Here is a 19,767-nt window from a genome sequence, read left to right as displayed (position 1 = left end):
TAATATCACAGACATTTGTGACCATTCAACAAGAAACTGTTTGTAAAGCACCTTTGAAGTTATAATATTACAAATGTGTATCACCGGGCCTTAGGTTAGACCTGGATCTCACTCAGGACTTCTTTTCCGGATCCTAGTTCGTCCAACTTTGGGATATGCCGCCCCCACGTGGATGGTAGTGGATAATGCTGACCAGGTATCATGAGTCTGAATTCTTAGGATTTTCCTAATTTTGTTCACGGAATAAATATAAGGTTTATCGAAATGTAGTTGTGTATATATTTGTGTATATATTTGTTGTGTTTAAATTTTTTAAATGTTTATTTTTTAGGGGCGCCTGGGTGGCGCAGTCGGTTAAGCGTCCGACTTCAGCCAGGTCACGATCTCGCGGTCCGGGAGTTCGAGCCCCGCGTCAGGCTCTGGGCTGATGGCTCAGAGCCTGGAGCCTGTTTCTGATTCTGTGTCTCCCTCTCTCTCTGCCCCTCCCCCGTTCATGCTCTGTCTCTCTCTGTCCCAAAAATAAATAAACGTTGAAAAAAAAAAATTTTTAAATGTTTATTTTTTAGAGACAGTGTGCGATTGGAGAGGAGCAAAGAGAGATGAAGACACAGACTCTGAAGCAGGCTCCAGACTCTGAACTCAGAGCTGTCAGCACATAGCCTGAGGCGGGGCTCCAACTCACGGACTGGGAGATATGACCCGAGCAGAAGTCGGACGCTGAACTGACTGAGCCACCCAGGCGCCCCTTTTTTGTGTGTTTATATAAATATGTAATATGAAGGTATGTTTATGTATAAAACGAATACATGATATCACACCAATTACATGTGTATGTCTGTGTATGTACATAGATATACAAAACCAACATGAATATACACAACATCTATAATAGGAAATTTCATGGCTATTCTCTAATCAATAACTCCCTTGATATCTAGCCAGGAAAGTCTTTTTACATTAGGGCCACTGCTATTTATAAAATAACAAGTGTATTAAAAGTTTAAGCCGATTTCATTAGCAACATATAGGACTCAATGGCATGTTACATAAAATTATTAAAATGATATAAATTATTTCTCATTATTAGATGTTAAAATTTCTAAAAATATATTCCTTACAATTTAAGAAATATGTAAGATTGTCTAATGTAATTCTCAAGACTATTGAAGTAAAATATAACTGGGTTTCAAAATACAGCTGGAGAATAGTTTTTTTCATCAATAGAAGTTCACTCCTTAGTTCCATGGGAAATCTAAAGACAGTAACAATAATAACAGCAAAACAATGAAAAACAAAGTGTCATTATCCTATTATTCTATTTTAACATAGTTTTTGGAAATTATTCACATTTGCAATTTGATAAAAGAGAAAATTTTCTAGGCCTTAGGAATTAGTTATTTCAGAACTGTTCAATTAGGAGTCTAAAGAAATTCAAATTGTGGAAAAGTTGGTTTGGATATTTTAATAAATAGATTTCATATACATCTTATATATTCTCTACAATTCTATGAGAAAGATATTATTTCACATGCAAGGAAACCAAGGCCCTCGTGTTGAGAAATTGTCCAAGAATGTGTGTGTGTGTGTGTGTGTGTGCACGCACGCGTGTGTGTGTGTGTGTATGTGTGTAGTAGTAGTAGTAATAGTAAAGTTGAAATTAGTGACTGGCTACATATATTGTTCTTTCTATGACATTGTGGTACAGCCAGAATTAAATGCAAGGTTCTTTTCATATTGAACAGCTAGAGAAATGGGTCTGCAGCATAGTGTTTGTGTGTTTGTTTGGAGGAATGGGAGATAGGCATTGAATTTGACTGGAGTGGTTATAGTTCTCTTGAAAATATTTTTGGGGCAGGAAAATCAGGAAAGCCAGAAATTCAGGAAGTCAAATTAATGAATCTGGTGGAAGTTTCCTCTGTAAAGGGAAGAGAAGAGACTAATAAAGATTGAAATTTTCTCCAACATTTTAAACAGTAATTATAAAGTGTTCACCAATGTAACCACCCCCATTTTAGAATTAGAATGTGTCTGGTGACTTAGAAGACCCCTTCATCACTATTGTTTCTTCCTTCTTTTCTTTCAAAGGTTACCCCTATCCTCACTTTTTTTTTTTAATTTTTTTTTCAACGTTTATTTATTTTTGGGACAGAGAGAGACAGAGCATGAACAGGGGAGGGGCAGAGAGAGAGGGAGACACAGAATCGGAAACAGACTCCAGGCTCCGAGCCATCAGCCCAGAGCCTGACGCGGGGCTCGAACTCACGGACCGCGAGATCGTGACCTGTCTGAAGTCGGACGCTTAACCGACTGCGCCACCCAGGCGCCCCTATCCTCACTTTTTGATAATAAATCTTTTTGCTATCTTTTCAGATGGGAATTCATTACTGAACAATGTAGTTTAATGTTGCTTGTTTTTACATTTTAAGAAGCTATTCAAAAGAGTTTGTTTTTGTAGATTCCCTTTATCATGTTAAAGAGTTCCCTTTAATCCTAGTATTCTATTTTTTTTTCAAATCATGAATAAATATTGAATTTTACTGATGGCTTTTTCTACATCTGTAAAAATCACCATATTATTTCCCTTCCTTTAATCTGTTTAATGTTGTGGATTATGTTAATTGATTTTTGAAAGTTAAACTTGAGTTCCTGGAATAATCCTGACTTGTACTTGAAGCTTATTATACATAATTGGAAAAGGTTTGCTAAATTTGTGTCATTACTTGCCTCTATACTTATCAGTGTGATTTTCCTGTAATTTCTCTCTTTTGTACAGTACGTATCAAGTTTTGGTTGGGAAAATTTAACATTACCTGTTCTTTGAGTACTTCGCAAAAGTTGCTCAGAAATCTGGTCTGGACCTGGAGTGTTTTGGTAGGAATTTATTTAACTACTGATTGAATTTCTTATATGGTTCTTGGGACAAATAGATTTACCCCTTCTTCTTGCATCAGTTTGGTTAACTTATTTCTTCATTTTTTTTTAAATGTTTTTATTTATTTTTGCAACAGAGAGAGACAGAACATGGGCAGGGGAGGGCCAGAGAGAGAGGGAGACACAGAATCGGAAGCAGGCTCCAGGCTCTGAGCTGTCAGCACCGAGCCCGATGCGGGGCTCGAACCCACAGACTGTGAGATCATGACCTGAGCCGAAGTCGGACACTTAACCAACAAGCCACCCAGGCGCCCCTATTTCTTCATTTTTTATTTAACTTTCTTATTAAATGTATTAATTCATAACATTAATCAGTATTTTCATTTTTCTCTTAATAAATTATCCTACATCTCTTTAGCTCTATTTATCCCTCATGACTTACATGCTATTGGAATGAAATATTTTCTTTCTTTCTCTTTTATATCTTTCAATTTCATGAGGGTTTTTCTAATGTTTTATTCAATGAATGGTTAGATTTAACCATATGTTTACAATTTTCTTTGCTCTACACAAAAAATATATGTATGCATTTTTGTTCACATATAGGAAAATTAACAATATTTATATGAAGATTAAAAAATATAAAATAATACTACATGCTATTTAATGATAAGAACAAAAATAATAACAGTACAAGGAAATTCAAGAGAATGCAAAGAACAGAATTCATTATTATGAAGGGCAAATGAGAAGTAAACTATAAAGAATTGATTTATAATTTCTAATTTTTTTAGCTGGCCTTCTTACAGATTAGTATTTGCTTATCTCACTTTATATGTAATATTTATAATATAGTACTAGAATCATTTACATAAAACCTTTGAAATTAGAGTTAAAAATCCAACTTAATGCTTTTTACAATAAATTAATCTGAAAACAAAATTAAACAAATATAAGGACCTGGGCAAAAATGTGTTAAAAAATGAAAGCAATAAAAAAGAAACAGATTTTACAAAATTAATGCTGGCAAAAAAGCACAGATAAAGTTCCTTAAAGAGGCATGTTGTGTATTGTAAACTACACAAGATTGCCTGATTTTCATACATTTTTTTGCCATGAATACAGACTCCTTTATTACTCATTCATTTTCTGTCAGCTTGTTCTATCGATTATTGAGAGAGTATTACCATAATCACCAAGTATAATGGTGGATCTATTTCTTTTTTATTTCTATCAATTTGCTTTATGTATTTCGAAGCTCTGATGTTAGGTACGTACACACTCAAGGTAGTGACGTCTTTTTGACGAAATGACACTTTTAATTATAAAGTGACCTTCTTAATCCCAATAATATTCTTTACTCTGAAAATCTACTTTATCTGATATTTAGATAGCCACTTCAGCTTTACTAAGTTAATATTATCATGGTGTGTGTATTCTTTTAACCTCTTTTTTCTTGTAAAGTGGATGCCTGTAGACAGCGTGCAGTTCAATCTCCCTCTTAAAAAAATCCATTATGACAATATCTAACTTTTAATTAAGATAATTAAACCATTCACATTTAATTTGCTTATCTTGCTATTTGTTTTCTGTTTATCTTATCTCTTCTTTGTTCTTTTTTTCTTCCTCTCTACTTTTTTTTATGTTTATTTATTTTTGAGAGAGAGAGAGACAGAGAGAGACAGAGAGACAGAGAGAGAGCATGAGCAGGGGAAGAGCAGAGAGACAGGGAGGCACAGAATCCAAAGCAGACTCCAGGCTCTGAGCTGTTAGCACAGAGCCTGATGCAGGGCTCGAACCCATGAACCATGAGATCATCACCTAAGCCAAAGTAATTTAGCCGACTGAGCCACCCAGGCCCCCCTCTTCCTCTCCACTTTCATTTGGATTAATAGAGTATTACTATTTCTATTGGCTTCGTAGATATTTCTCTTGGTTTTATTTTCCAGTGGCTGTTCTAAAGAGTAAGTATCATTTTTAGTGTAATTACTTTAAATAGTGTACGTCCTGTACTCCTTCTCAGAGTTTGCAGTATTTTTCATGTATTTTTTTTCTATGTGTTATAAATTTCACCATACTTTGTTATTATTTTAGTTTTAAATAGTCATCTGACATTGAGAGATATTAAATAAAATAAGAAAAAAAGTCTTTCATATACACCCACATATTTACCATTTCCAGTATTCTTCTTTCATTTGTTTAGAAATACATTTCCATTGGGGATAATTTTCCCTCTGCCTTTAACATTTCTTAAACTTGTGGTCTGTGGAAGATTCTCTTGGTTCTTGTAGCCATGAGAAAAGTCTAATTAGTCTTTATTGTAAAAATTTTGTTAGTTATATAATTTTCTGGGTATATATATTCATTAGAAGAGTTTTAATTTCTTTTAGTGCTTTATTGATGTCACTCCACCGTTTTTTAGCTTGCATTGCTTACAATGTTTAATTCATTTCTTTGTTCCTTTGTTAGGTAATGTGTTTTTCTAAATTTTCCTGTTTTTGAGATTTTTGTTTAATCATTGATGGTCAGCATCTTAATTATGATGCACTAGAGGTGTTTTCTCTTTCTTTTTGTTTTGAAAAAAATTGATTATTAGAGCTTCTTATATCCATGTGTATATGTGATTTTTCAAATTTGAAAAAGTTTGGCTATTATTTCTTTCAATATTTGTTTCTATATCCACTCCCTCTTTCAGGGCCATAATTACATGTATGGTAGGCTGCTCTGTTCTTTTGGGGAGGGTGGTGGAGGGGAGTGGTTCATTTCCTCTGATTTTCATTTTGTGTAACTTCTATTACTATGTCTGGATGTTAATTTTTCTTCTATACTGTGTCTAATCTTTTCTATATTGTGTTAATCCCATCTGATGGATTTTTCATCTCCAGAAGTTTAATATGGGTAGGTCTCTGGAGCTCTTTTATTCTCTCTTCACATGCTTATGCTTATCACTATGTTTTTGACCACATGCTAGTTATAATAGCTGTTTTAAAGTCCTTGTCAACTAATTCTATCATCTGTCATCACTATGACTTTATCTATTGAATGGGATACTGTATATTATACCCTATAAGTTATATATTCATACTTTGTTCAATGTCTCATAAATTTTTATTATGGATTTACTTTGTTGGGTAATGGGTTGTTATTTCCATTTCTTGGTATTCTTTTAGATATACAGGGTCTTTGTTCTAGTAGAGAGACATTTGGAATTTGATCCATTAGAAGTGTGCTATAGAGCTCGTTAAATCATATTCACAACATACTTATTTTAGGGTGAATTTTACTCCACCACTGAGGTAGTACATATCTAAGGACTCTGCTTAAACTGCTTGCAGGTCTTTCCACTCTAGTTGGGAAAACATGAACTATTCCTACACCACCTACTATTTCTCACGGTTCTTTCCCAATTTCAGTAGGTATAGGAGAAACGGAATACCATGTATGGATACCCTCATGGAATATATAGTGATTGGGAGGTCACATTTCAAAGGTCATGATTTGCAAGATGGGGCAATAGCACATGACATTAAATGGAGGTTCCATCACCCCTATAATCTACACTGAGCAGGATTGATAGAAAAAGAAAATGAATATTAAAGCAGCAAAGTAAATCGTTAACAGGTAAAACCACCTTGGCTGAGTGAACTAAAGTACTGTTCCAGGTTTCAATATATTTGAATGATCAACCAGTAGGGCTTGCGCTCTATATGCCAGACTGGGGACCCTCTGCCAAAGCACCCAACACCATAAAGTTATGAAAATCCTAAGAAACTGACAATGCCCCAACTCTCACTATAGACTAATGTGGTACACTGCTGAGAACACCAAGTTGGAAAAGGTGTTGTCTACTGGAATTTGCAATAGAATATTGCCCACCAAGATGGGTGAGTTACTTCCCACTCCTGCAAGAGGGGGAATTACTCAATCTCCACTGGAATCCTATCGTCCTGCTGCAAGCTGCACCAGCTGAAACGCTTGATGCCTGGAATGGAACACGCACCATCACAAATGAGGAGAAGACAGGGGCCCTGATCTGGCATACTCATCCCCAGTCCATCTTCTCATGCCTAGACATACTTGGTTGGAAGGGGTGGTGGTGAAGGTTGCAGAGACTGTAATAACAAAGGCAATATTTAATGCAAATAGTTGCCAGAAAACCAATAGAAGAAAACACCTTTAACAGAAGATTAGGTGCTTAATAATGTAGAGAAGTGGAATGTCTTAGGAGTAAACAAATCTGTATAATCTCTCCTCTATTCAAGATCACATTTCGCATCATGTTATGCTTAGTCAACTAGGATTTCTTTAAATTCAACTTTCAAACAGCGAATGAGTGCTATTAAAGTTCTGGCTGGAAACTTCAGGTAAGAAATTTAAAAATCTCATGACAAATAATATATAAGCAATATATGATGTACATTTGGATTTATGTTTTCTTCTAAAAGAAAGGTCAATCATTACATGCTTGTGGGTTAACTTTTGGCTTGTTTAATCACTTTATAAAAGTTTTCAGTTGTATTTTTACATAATTGGAGGGTTTTCCCCCCGGGTGTTATACTTCAGAATAATTTGATAGATCTTGAGGGAAGTGTACGACAAAGCAGTAAAGTTAAAGTTGTATACAACTGTGAGCTCACTGGCCTATTACCTCGAATTTCTACCAGTGAAGAGTTAATTTGGTCCTTTAATAGGTAACACATGAAGTAAATACATAAAGGCAAACATGATTCTCACAAGTGACCACTACCATCTTTAAGATAACATGTGTAGATGAGCCAAGATATCATCCTTCGATGGGCATTTTATCTTCTTAATGTTGTGTACTGGATTTTGTATGTTTATATATTTTACATGTACGTATACATATCAAATAAGTTTTGTGCAAAGTCAAATTTATTTATTAAAAAAAAGGATATTAAAGTTTCTCTAAAGAAAATTCTGTTATAGGGGTGCCTGGGTGTCTCAGTCGGTTAAGTGTCTGGCTCTTGATTTCAGCTCAGGTCACTATCTCATGGTTCGTGAGAGGGAGCTGCCTTGTGTCCCGCTTTGCCCTGACAGTGTGCGGCCTGCTTGGGATTCTCTCTCTCTCCCTCTCTCTCTGTCCCTCCCACCCCCTACCCCATACGTGTCCTCTCTCTCTCTCAAAATAAACAAATCAGCATTAAAAAAAGAAAGAAAAGGGGCGTCTGGGTGGCTCAGTTGGTTGGGCAGCCGACTTCGGCTCAGGTCACGACCTCGCGGTCCGTGAGTTCGAGCGGCGCGTCGGGCTCTGGGCTGATGGCTCAAAGCCTGGAGCCTGCTTCCAATTCTGTGTCTCCCTCTCTCTCTGCCCCTCCCCCGTTCATGCTCTGTCTCTCTCTGTCTCAAAAATAAATAAAACGTTAAAAAAAATAAAAAATTTAAAAAAGAAAGAAAGAAAATTCTGTTGTAAAAGCAATAATCAATTGGGGTAATGTAAATACTACGTGTGCTCTCTTTTTGTGCAATTAATTGAAGCACATCTTTTATTATCTTCTCTATGATAAAACTATTTGTATACAGTAGCTTCTTTTAAATTACTTTAGCTTTCCTTTCAACTCATCTGATTTCATAAATATATTAGTCATATGTTTAGCTATAGTTTCCTATAATTTTTCTGGAAAGAGACTAGCTTTTCAGGGATCTTAAGGTCAGGATAATTAAAATCACATTTTTAGTTTTTGAAAAAAACTTATTTTACAACCTCTTTAAATCTTTATGGTTAATATAATTTCTTCACTTAGTTTTCTATTAAATTTAAGAACACAAATCTAAAATTTAACTTCAATAATTTGAGAAGTTTTCTTAATACTGTCCCATTAGTAAGATACTTTTTAAAAAATCAAAAAGTTAATTTATGACATAATACTGGTCATTGCCTATCACTCATGTGCAGACACTTCAAGCTCCAAGATGAGCCTCAAATACCACATTTCTAATAAAAACTTCCCTCTCTTTACCCCTACCTCTAATTCCCAAAAAACAGAAAGCAATCTGTACAGAGCTCTGACACATTTTACCTGTGTCATTTCATCTGAAGGTACTTGTCGCTTTCTCTAAAGTTAGGAGAATGAGAAGGAATTAAATGAGAGAGATAATAGATTTTAAATGTGTCTTTTATTCCAGGCACTATAGTTGTAGCTTAATCGATATTATTTTATTTATTTAAATATATAACCTTATCTTATATGATGCTCATATCATTACATAATTTATAGTACTTATTGAATAGTTATTCATTTATTATACATTAATAAACATTTTATTTATCTTATATTACTTAATATAAAAGCCTCTTAAATTGCCTTTCATTTCTACCTTACAGAGGAGAAAACTGAGTCTCATAAATGTTAAACAGGCCAAAATCTTTGGCCTGATTCTAAAGCCTAAATTCTTCTCATGATATCATGCTGACTCTAATATACTATGCCTATTTTTATTATAGTTACGTCTGCAGTTACCTTCACAGAGAGCATAAAATGGATATGAGATTATGTCCTTTATTCATCTGCCTTTCACTTAGCAGGGAGTTCTCTGTCTAGTAGCCACACAATAAACACAAATAAACTTAATAAAGGCTACAGTTTAATTGTTTAGAACTGAATCTGATTCCCTGATAGTGAATAACGTGAGTAAAATATCTGTGAATTGTGACCGATTGTTCATTCTAGTGAATCACAACAACTATTTTAAAGTATCTTGGCAATTAACTATGGATGAGGTTGACACCAGCAGCCAAAAATTTTGTGCATACCATAAAATCTTAGTATACAGAGTCTTGAATTGAAATCTACTCCCAAGAACTGTACGATGAGTCTGCCAAACTCTGAGTAGTACTTTGGAAAATTTAGTAACTGCTTTAAAGAAGCAGCAAATGTCTCACTATAAATTATCTGTGGTTATAGGGGAGTTCAGCAAAGACATCACTAAAAAACATAGGATTTCTAATTTCAATAGATTTATTAAAACAAGAATAAGTCATTTCTACTTATTCACAGATATATGCATACACATACATGTACACTTTTCATAGAGGTGATTTTCTTCAGATGATTTGTCCTACATTATCCAATGTGGGCTGCACAAATTCATAATGTGTGAATTTGTGACACAAGTTTATGTTGTGTCAGCATGTTTTGGGCACTTTGTGGTTTACATGGGTAGGTTGCTTATACTTGATAAGGGGACATGATACACGCTGATAGGGCAATCTATCTTAGTGGTTTATACAATAGACTCTGGAAGCCAAAGAGCCTGAAGGCTGCTACTACCAGTTCTTTTCTTATTCTAGTACGTGAACTTGGCAAATTACTAAACTTCTCTGAGCAATGGTTCTTCCTTCTCTGATGGGAGAAGATAGGATCGACTTCATTGAATCTTTTTTTAGTGAGAAATAAATGAGATGAACATATGTAAAACACTTTACACAATGTCTGACACACGGTGAGTGCTTAATTAATGCTAGCAATTATGAAAAGTTGAATGTTGATGTAAATTATTTATTACTCAGACCAGCCAACTAGCTTTCAAGCAGCACTTTCCATAAAAGCATGCTTGAGTTAGCATTCCTCTTCAAAGAACTCCTATTGACTAGTAATGTTACCCATCATCTCTTGCATGTATACTTGTACACAGTTCATTCATTTACTTATAATTTTTTCTCAGTATTAACATAAAATATTTTCCTAAACATATTATTAAAGTAGCAATAAACATTATAATTACTCTATCTGCTTGTACTTCACATTTTTTCTAAGTATTCCCTTTGTAATAATCTTATCTATTAACAACCAGTAACTACCATAATAATGTTTCATTGTCGCTATTGACACTATATTGAACATGTTAAATATTGGAAAACTGATAGCCTTAGCCTCTCCACATTTCTGAATAAGTTCTGCCCCAAACTGAGGCTTCAGCAGCCAGGTGAGGGTAGAGTTGATGTACACAACAGCTTCAAGCAATTTAACAGTAAGAATTTCACAATTATGAGATCCAATGAAAAAGTTAAAGGATCAAGTTTAAGAAAATGATCAGAGAGCAGGAATCATAACCCAAGCTAAAGCAACAGGTTGAGAGGTAAGACACATGTTACCCCAAGCCTATAATTATCATAAAATATGGTGCTACCATGAGGAAAACCATTTGGTAGAGAGAAGGCTCTTAAGGGTATCATTTTGAATCAAAACTGAAATAATTTTTCTTTCTTTTTTGCTTGAAAAACAGAGAAATTCATTTGTCATATCTCATCAAATCTTCTACATCAAGCCACATCATGTTAAACAAGAACATTCTGCTGTTGTGTCTCCAGATTAGTCTCCTAGGAATCACTCTTGGTGGGAATATTCTGATTTGGCCAATGGAAGGTAGTCATTGGCTGAACATTAAGATAATCATAGATGAGTTGATTGAAAAAGAGCATAATGTGACTGTTTTAGTTGCCTCTGGTGCACTTTTCATCACGCCAACCTCGACCCCATCTCTGACATTTGAAATATATAAGGTGGCCTTTGGCAAAGAAAGAATAGAAGGACTGATCAAGGACTTTGTTTTGACATGGATGGAAAAGAGGCCATCTCCTTCAACCATTTGGAGATTCTATCAAGATATAGCCAAAGTCATCAAGGACTTCCACATGATATCTAGAGAAATCTGTGATGGTGTTCTTAAAAACCAAAAGCTGATGGAAAAGCTGAAGAAAAGCAAATTTGAGGTCCTGATATCAGATCCAGTATTTCCTTGTGGTGATATAGTAGCTTTAAAGCTGGGAATTCCATTTATGTACTCCCTCAGGTTTTCTCCAGCCTCAACAGTGGAAAAGCATTGTGGGAAGGTACCATACCCTCCTTCCTATGTTCCTGCCACTTTATCAGAACTCACGGACCAGATGTCTTTCACTGACAGAATAAGAAATTTCATCTCCTACAGTCTACAGGACTACATGTTTAACACTCTTTGGAAATCATGGGATTCCTACTATAGTAAAGCTTTGGGTATGTAATATTTTTTTATTATTATCTGAATTAGAACAGAGCTTTGTATCACCTCTTTACTTCCCTGTGGCTATTATTTTTCAATCCTACCTATTGATTACTATTAGTATCACTTGAGAGCAGGAAGGAAGATAAGTAACAATATGCTTTGTAACTATCATGGGTTTTCTAACTTTATGGACTCAAAGATACCAACTAAATTCTTTTATGGGTAACATATAGCAGCAAATATTTTAGTTTAAAAATAGGACTGAATTCTCATTTAGATATTGCACTGAAAACACATATTGCCTAGAAACTTCAGTGGTGTGTAGGGAAAACTGGAAGAGATTGTTTCCTACAAGTCCATTATTAACATAGAATGTGTGTGTGTGTGTGTGTGTGTGTGTGTTTAAAAACATACATGCATACAATCTCTGATCATTGTTCATATATCTCTCACTGTTTACTAGGTACGCCCTTAGGTAGGGAGGTTACAACATAGATTAAGATGGAGTTCCTGGCTTCAAGAATTTAAGTCAAGCAGAGACGTCATACAAGAAAGAGAATGTTTATAATATGAACGATTAGGTAATGGAAATATGTATAAAGAACAGAGAGGACATAAAGGAGATGAACAGTATGTGACAGAAGAGAGTGACATTCTGAGAAACTAGAGTTGAGGTGATATACAAAGAAAAATTTAAACAGTGAATATGAATTTCCCTGCAAAATAAGTCTGGGGAAGGAAACTGTGCCCAATGTTGCGGAGTCTTAAAATAGCACATGTGTGCTGGGTATTACTGATGATTCATTATTTATGAAGGTCAAAGTGTAAGATGCATGTGAAAGAACCATGGAGATATCAGGATTGCAAAAATGAATTCATCCAATAAATATTTTCAGAGCCTCTTGTATGTTATGCTAATCATTTGGTTTTTTATCTATTGAACAACTGGGAACTGTTTAAAGGGATGTATAGATTGCATCTTATATAAAATATCTAGATAGATGTGGACCCAGAGTGAGATGGTCTTAGGCTACAAGCTTCTGCGTGACTCCAGGAAAGATGTGGTAAGAGCATGTATGAATGAAGTAGCTTACATGTGGAGAAGAATAATGCAGATGAAACTGTGTAGTAAGGCAATTAGGAAAGAAGGCTCTTGATAAACAATTTCTGGTTACAAGTGTGCAACCATGGAGAAGTAATTAATTCTCTTTACACCTGCATTTATTTATCCCATCTCTAACAGGGCTACTGCAAGGACTAAATTAGTCAACAATACAAGGATTTTACAAAAGTGTCTATGAGCTAGAACCATTCAATTTGTGTTAGCTGTGTTAACTGTGAAATTAGTAAAAGCTAATGGCTAATTGGTAAGGCATGTTAAGAGGCGTGAGGAAGAGATTAAGATGGTTTCTTTTTTTAATGGAGGTTTAATTGACATATAACATATTGGTTTCAGGTGTACAATCTAATGATTCTCTCTCTCTAAATATATATATATATATATTTATATTTATATTTATATTTATATTTATATTTATATTTATATTTATATTTATATTTATATTTATATTTATATTTATATTTATATTTATATTTATATTTATTTAGAGAGAGATATTATATATAGAGATATTATATAGAGAGATAATATATATTATATACTATATAGATAATATATTATATAATAATAAATTATATTATATTATATTATATTATATTATATTATATTATATTAATTTATATTAATATAAAACATTATATTATATTATATATTATCTTAATATTATATTATTATATATTATATATATTGTATATTATATATATTTAGAGAGAGATATATATTGTGTGTATATATATATATATATATATATATACACAAAATGATCAGCACATTAAGTCTAGTTAACACTTGTCACCATACATAAGTAATTTTTCCTGTGGTAAGAAATTTTAAGATCTACTCTTCTAGCAACTTTCAAATATACAATACAGTATTAACTATAGTTACCATGCTGTATATTATTACATCTCTAGGACTTAATTTACTTTGTAACTGGAAGTTTGTTCCTTTTGACCCTCTTCACCCATTTCACCACCCTCCAACTCTCCACCTCTGGCAACCACCAATTTGTCCTCTGTAACAATGAGATGTGGTGGTTTTTTTTTTCATATGCCATGTATAAATGAAATCATACGATATTTGTCTTTCTCTGACTTATTTCACTTAGCATATGCCCTCAAAGTCCATTCACATTGTCATAAATAACAGGATTCCCTTCTTTTTATGGCTGAATAATATTCAATTATAGATACATATGCCACAGCTTTTTTATTCATTCACCCATTGATGGACACCTAGGTGGTTTCCATGTCTTGGCTAGTGTAAATAATGCCGAAATGAACATGGGGGGTGCAGATATCTCTTCGAAAGAGTGATTTTGTTTCCTTTAGGTATAACCCAGAAGTAGAATTGTTGGATGACATAGTAGTTCTATTTTAATTTTTTGAGGAATATCTATACTGTTTTCCATAGTGACTGTACCAATTTACATTCCCATCAACAGTACCCAAGGGTTCCCTTTTTCCCCATATCCTTGCCAACAGTTGTTATGCCTTATCTTTTTGATAATTACCATTCTGATAGGTGTCAGGTAATATCTCATTGTAGTTTTGATTTCCATTTCCTTCATGATTGGTGATGTTGACCACTTTTTTTGTACCTGTTGGCCATTAGTATATTTTCTTTGGAAAAATATCTATTCATATCCTCTGGCTGTTTTTTTTTTAATCAGGTGGTTTTGTTTTGTTTCCTCTTGAGTTAGATGAGTTTTTATATATTTCAGATAGTGACCTCTTATCAGATGTATGATTTGCAAATATTTTTCCCATTAGGTAAGTTGTTTCTTCATTTTCTGGTGGTTTCCTTTGTTGTGTAGAAACTTTTTAGTTTGATGTAGTTACATTTGTTTTTGTTTTTGTTTTCTTTTGTTACTTTTGCTTTTGGAGTCAAATCATCACCAAGACTGAGGTCAATCTGCTTACCACTTAAGTTTTATTCTAGGAGTTTTATGGTTTCAGGTCTTATCATCAAGTCTTCAACAATTTTCAGTTAGTTTTTGTGTATGGTGTAAGAAAATGATCCAGTTTCATTCTTCTGCCGGTCCAGTTTTCCCAACACCACTTATTGAAGAGGCTGTCTTTTCCCCCATTATATTTTCTTGGCTTCTTTGTCATAAATTAATTGACCATAAATGTGTGGGTTCATTGATGAGGATTGTTAAGAGGATTGTTAATTGGCTCATCATGTCCTCTGAGTATGTTAAATAGTTGTCCCCAAATTCAAAAGTAGGTGTTTTATCTCCGGGGATGTGAATGAAGACTTGAGTTGTACTGTTATTCAGAGAGAATAAGCATAGCTACTATGTTGATTATAAACTATCCTATGAAGATAGAAGTGAATGATCAATATTGTAGGGTAAAACAGGATCTTAAAAATGACGAAAGAGGGTAAAGAAATGGCAATTTTATGAGGCAATCAAGTTGTCAAGATCTGCAAAAACTCTTTAATCTTCTCATGCATATAGTAAACAGGGACATCTGAACATGCGCAGTATCTCAGTTAATGAAATAGAGGAATGTACGTAGAGAGCTCCTTGGTCATGATATATGTTTACATTTTTATCTTATTACTTATTTTTTTCAACTATTTGTTCTCAGTCTTGAAATAATAAGTATCACGATCATAATGCTTCTTATTCATATTGGTGAGATTATTCCCCAGATAAACCTTCCTCATACTGGGGGTCATAGAATCACATGTTCCTTTGTATTTTGCTTGTAAATTAATACTGGTAATAAGACCACACAATTTTCCCAGTCATAAGACATGAGACTAATCTTTCTTAACAATGTGTTCATGGAAGTGTGATAAAGATTTCTAAAAATGTTCTTATCCTTCGATTTTGATAATATCATGTTTCCAATCAAATTACACTCTTTTGACTTAAAATGACTATTTAAGTTTGTCTTTACAAGCAATATTCTTCTTATTGATGCTGAGGGACATGAACACTCATATTGAAAAGACAGGTAAGAAAATAAAAGTACTGACATGACAGAGTAGTTTATTTTTGTGCAAGCCTTTGTACAGGGAGAATGATAAATAGTGCTGACATAAAAATCACTTCCTTCCAATGTGTAATTTCTTCTACTTTAGTTTGAATGCTCTGATCAAAGTCATTGCAATGAACTCTCAAGTCTCAAACTGGCACACCTGAGCAAAAATTAGGACAACTTTCTCTAAGATTACTTTTCTGTAGTGGAATGCAATAATAAGCTCAGAGTGAGTTCTTAATCTCTGCTAATTATTAGGAATCAGATATTATAATGTCTAAATTACTTCTTTTATCCCAGGTTGTGGGTATTTGGTTCAAACTCATGGTTCAAAATCTTAATAGCAATAGCAGTTAACATTTGTTGATTTCTTCCTGTGCACTAGACACTGTGATAAGTCCTTCACATGTTATATCTCTTTATCTTTGCAATGAATTTATGAAGAAAAAACTACTATCACAGGTGAGAATATTGAGGCTTGGAAATATCGATAGTCAACATAAAATTATATAGTGACTGGTAGGAGAAAACAGTTTTCATATGAAAGTCTGACACCAAAACTTCTAGAACAATTTTTCTTTCCTTTCAAAGTTTCAGTTGCAAATCCATCAATTATTCAGAATATTTTTTAGGTTAAACTTTCTTGGGTACTTTTCCTCTTCCTTTAGGTGGACTTGGCTTTTGAAATCTGCTATCCCAGATTTTACTTAATTAAATTTGTTAAATGGAGTTTAATTGACTCATGTTATCACTAGGAAACTTGTTGTTTCTTTAGGCATATGTCTCCATGTGACTGTTGCCTGGAGCGAATTGTCTGAGGATAGGTTTCTGGTCCTAAAAGAACTTTAAAAGCAACCTTTAACTGAAAGTATGAAAAGGCTTCTGCAGATTTCAAATGTATTTGTATAAAACTGAACCAAGAAAATTTTATTTTTGTGTACATATTAATAACAATAAAACTCCACCAAAATTGGGGGAACAATTAAGAAAATAATAATATGGCATTTTAATGCCAGTAAAAAATATTTATAATCCATAAACATTACCTATTGCTATCAACAGTTTTATCCTTTAGCCAGTATAGAAACAAATAGCTTTTTTTATGTGAATAATCTTTATATATTAGATTTATATGAATACATATGTTTTATTATCCATTAATATTTGGTGAATAACCTCTGAGAACTAATGCCATCTATAATAACAATAGACTTTCCTGTAAATATATTAAATAGGAAAAACAAATCTTCAAAAAAATTTATGATTGTAATATTCAGATCTTTGCATGAACTAAACACTAAGCACAGGTAATTAATGTAAAATAAAGTGCTAGAAATGAAACAAATGTGAATGTGTATATCTCCAAAATGCTTGATTTCCAGTAGATATTTTAAAGGAGAAAAAAAAAATGTATTGGAGTTTTTTCCCTAAAGAGTAATACATGTTGGTTCAGAACATTTTTTTTTCTTTATCTCTCTCTTCCCAACCCTTTTCTTGCTTCCTTCTCTTCTCTCTTCCTTCCTTTCTCCTTCAGTTTTTTTATGTAAATTAATTTTGATTGGTTAGAACCAATCAAATGACCTCTGGTAGTATCCCCTTTTCCATAATGACCCCTGAGTGGGCTGACAGCCATGAGATGACATCCAAGATAGAATTTGGTATGGGACATGAGCAGTTTCAAGAGTATGGTCACTCTTTTACCCCCACTCAATGAAAGGGAATGAAGATGATCATTTTTATGGGTATAATCTTGAATTCTATATGTGTGGACTTCTTAAAGTAAACCCTTTGTGAACTTTGGTACTGAATACATTGTTAACCATATCATTTGTGATGGGCCTCAGACTGAGCATGACTGACACGGGAAAACCTGCACCAAAGCTCAGGTGCCCCAGGGGAGCATTACCTGAGAAGTGGAAGAGAGGAGGTGGGTCTAGGTGATGAGATCTAGTTAAATTGGTGATTCTTTTTTATTTTTTTATGTAAATATTTTTTAATGTTTATTTATTTGAAAGACAGAGCACAAGCGGGGGAGGGGCAGAGAGAGAGGGAGACACTGAATCTGAAGCAGGCTCCAGGCTCTGAGCTGTCAGCACAGAGCCCCACACGGGGCTCAAACCCAGGGACGGTGAGATCATGACCTAAGCTAAAGTCGGTTGCTTAGCTGACTGAGCCACCCAGGCGCCACTGAATTGGTAATTCTTAAAGTAAGATTTTCTCCTTACATTATCATAAATAGCTAACACTTATTGAGCATGGATGCCATTCTGAATAATTTACATGCATTTTTTTTCATTTAGTCCTCATAACGATAGGAAATAGGCACCATCATTCTCCACCACTTTGTAATGAGGAGGCTGAATAACTTGCCTGAGGTTACAATCAAGAAAGTCATGAAGCATTTGATGCAAGACACTGAGCTAAAATGAAAGTTCTAGAAAGATACTCAGTTTATATACAACAAAACAAAGGGGGGGAAAAAAAGTAATCTAATTGAACACTTTCAAAAGGTTTAACTAAATACCAAACAAGGTACTCAAAAAAAAGAAAAGGAAACTCTAATGTGAAGCTAAAACTCTAACATCACTAAGGAGTTGATTACTCAGTTTTTTAAAATAGTATTGATGGGAAAATGTTGGGGTTAAGAGCAAATGCTCAGAAATGAATTTTTGGAGCATCTTTGGTGGTTTTATTAAGGCACAGGGACAGGACCCGTGGGCAGAAAGAGCTGCACTGGGGTTGTGAGGAGTGGCTGATTATATACTTTCAAGCTGGGAGGAGGTTAGGGACAGCAAAAGTCTCTAAGGAATTTAAGAAGCAAGGTTTCCAGGACCTTGATGGGGCTAGCTGTTGTTAGGCAAAGGTCATTTATTACCATCTAGTAAAACCTTAGTCATGAGACCCTTTAGATGTATTTCAGGGGACCATATGCTTGGAAGTTGATTACTAACATATATCTTGAGGGCCTCAAGATAAAGGAATCTTCCAAAGTAATTTTTATATGTAAAAGGAGACTTACAGGGTCCTGGAGGTCAGGATAATGTTAAGTTGTTTGCCTTTTGCTTTTAGCAAAGTATTAACATCAAGGCAGTTGAGTTTCTGGAGGAAGGTCACTCTGTTAGTCCTAAGTACTTCAGCTGTAAGTTGTAAGGAAATTTAATTTGTTCTAAATTTCTTCTGCCTTTGTTCTCCATATCAGTATGGAGGGTGGTCTCCAGGCTTTTATGGCCTTTGGGACCATCTCCAAATCCATGAGAAATGAATTAGTACAATTAAATTCTACCCATTCATTATAATACTCAATGAGCACACACAGGAAGAGGAAACCTTCAAGCCAGGGCATGTAATTGGGGGGGGAAAAATTGTAAGAAAGAACTTGAATACAAAAATGTTATTTTAAGGATTCTCAATTCAAACTGATAGTATTATACATATTTTAAAGAATTTGAATCTTAATTTGATTTTATACGGATGATATTCTCCAACAAGTGTTATATACACTGTTAAACAACACAAATTCAACTGAGTAAATTTGAATATCTAATTGGATTTATTAAATGGTTCAGGGATTGGACAGCATCCCATCTAGTAAGTAGAGGGGAGCTCTGTAGAGCTATAGAAAAGGAAAGGTTGAAACAGGACTGGTTGGGGAGAATTATTACCAAAGAATGCAGTGTTTTAGGCAAAGTTGCCTTCCTAAGGGGAACAGAAAGTTCAGCAGATTACTTCCTGAGGTTTACCCGAATATTCCAGCTTGGCTGGTTAAAGGTTTCAAACTGGGGA

The 19,767-nt window shown here is 34.2% G+C and overlaps 1 protein-coding gene across 4 annotated transcripts in view; it reads left to right on the top strand.

Annotated features, from left to right (window-relative positions):
* The first annotated feature begins 11,164 nt into the window (after window positions 1-11,164).
* LOC124520520 (UDP-glucuronosyltransferase 2A1) overlaps window positions 11,165-19,767 on the top strand; it is a 67,461-nt gene continuing 58,858 nt past the window's right edge. For 2 of the 4 annotated variants that reach the window (XM_047091446.1, XM_047091445.1), the window contains exon 1: window positions 11,165-11,880. In XM_047091446.1, the coding sequence (XP_046947402.1) occupies window positions 11,165-11,880 (716 nt within the window). Of the gene's footprint in view, window positions 11,883-19,767 lie in introns of all 4 variants that reach the window. The other 2 variants (XM_047091449.1, XM_047091448.1) reach the window with 1 other exon arrangement.

Source organism: Lynx rufus, unplaced genomic scaffold (genome assembly GCF_022079265.1).
Source record: "Lynx rufus isolate CCGP_SWC_20201006 ecotype Redwood Valley unplaced genomic scaffold, mLynRuf1.p SCAF_3, whole genome shotgun sequence".
Lineage (NCBI taxonomy): Eukaryota > Metazoa > Chordata > Mammalia > Carnivora > Felidae > Lynx > Lynx rufus.
Note: the sequence above shows the minus strand (reverse complement) of the source record. Positions and strands in the feature narration are given on the sequence as shown.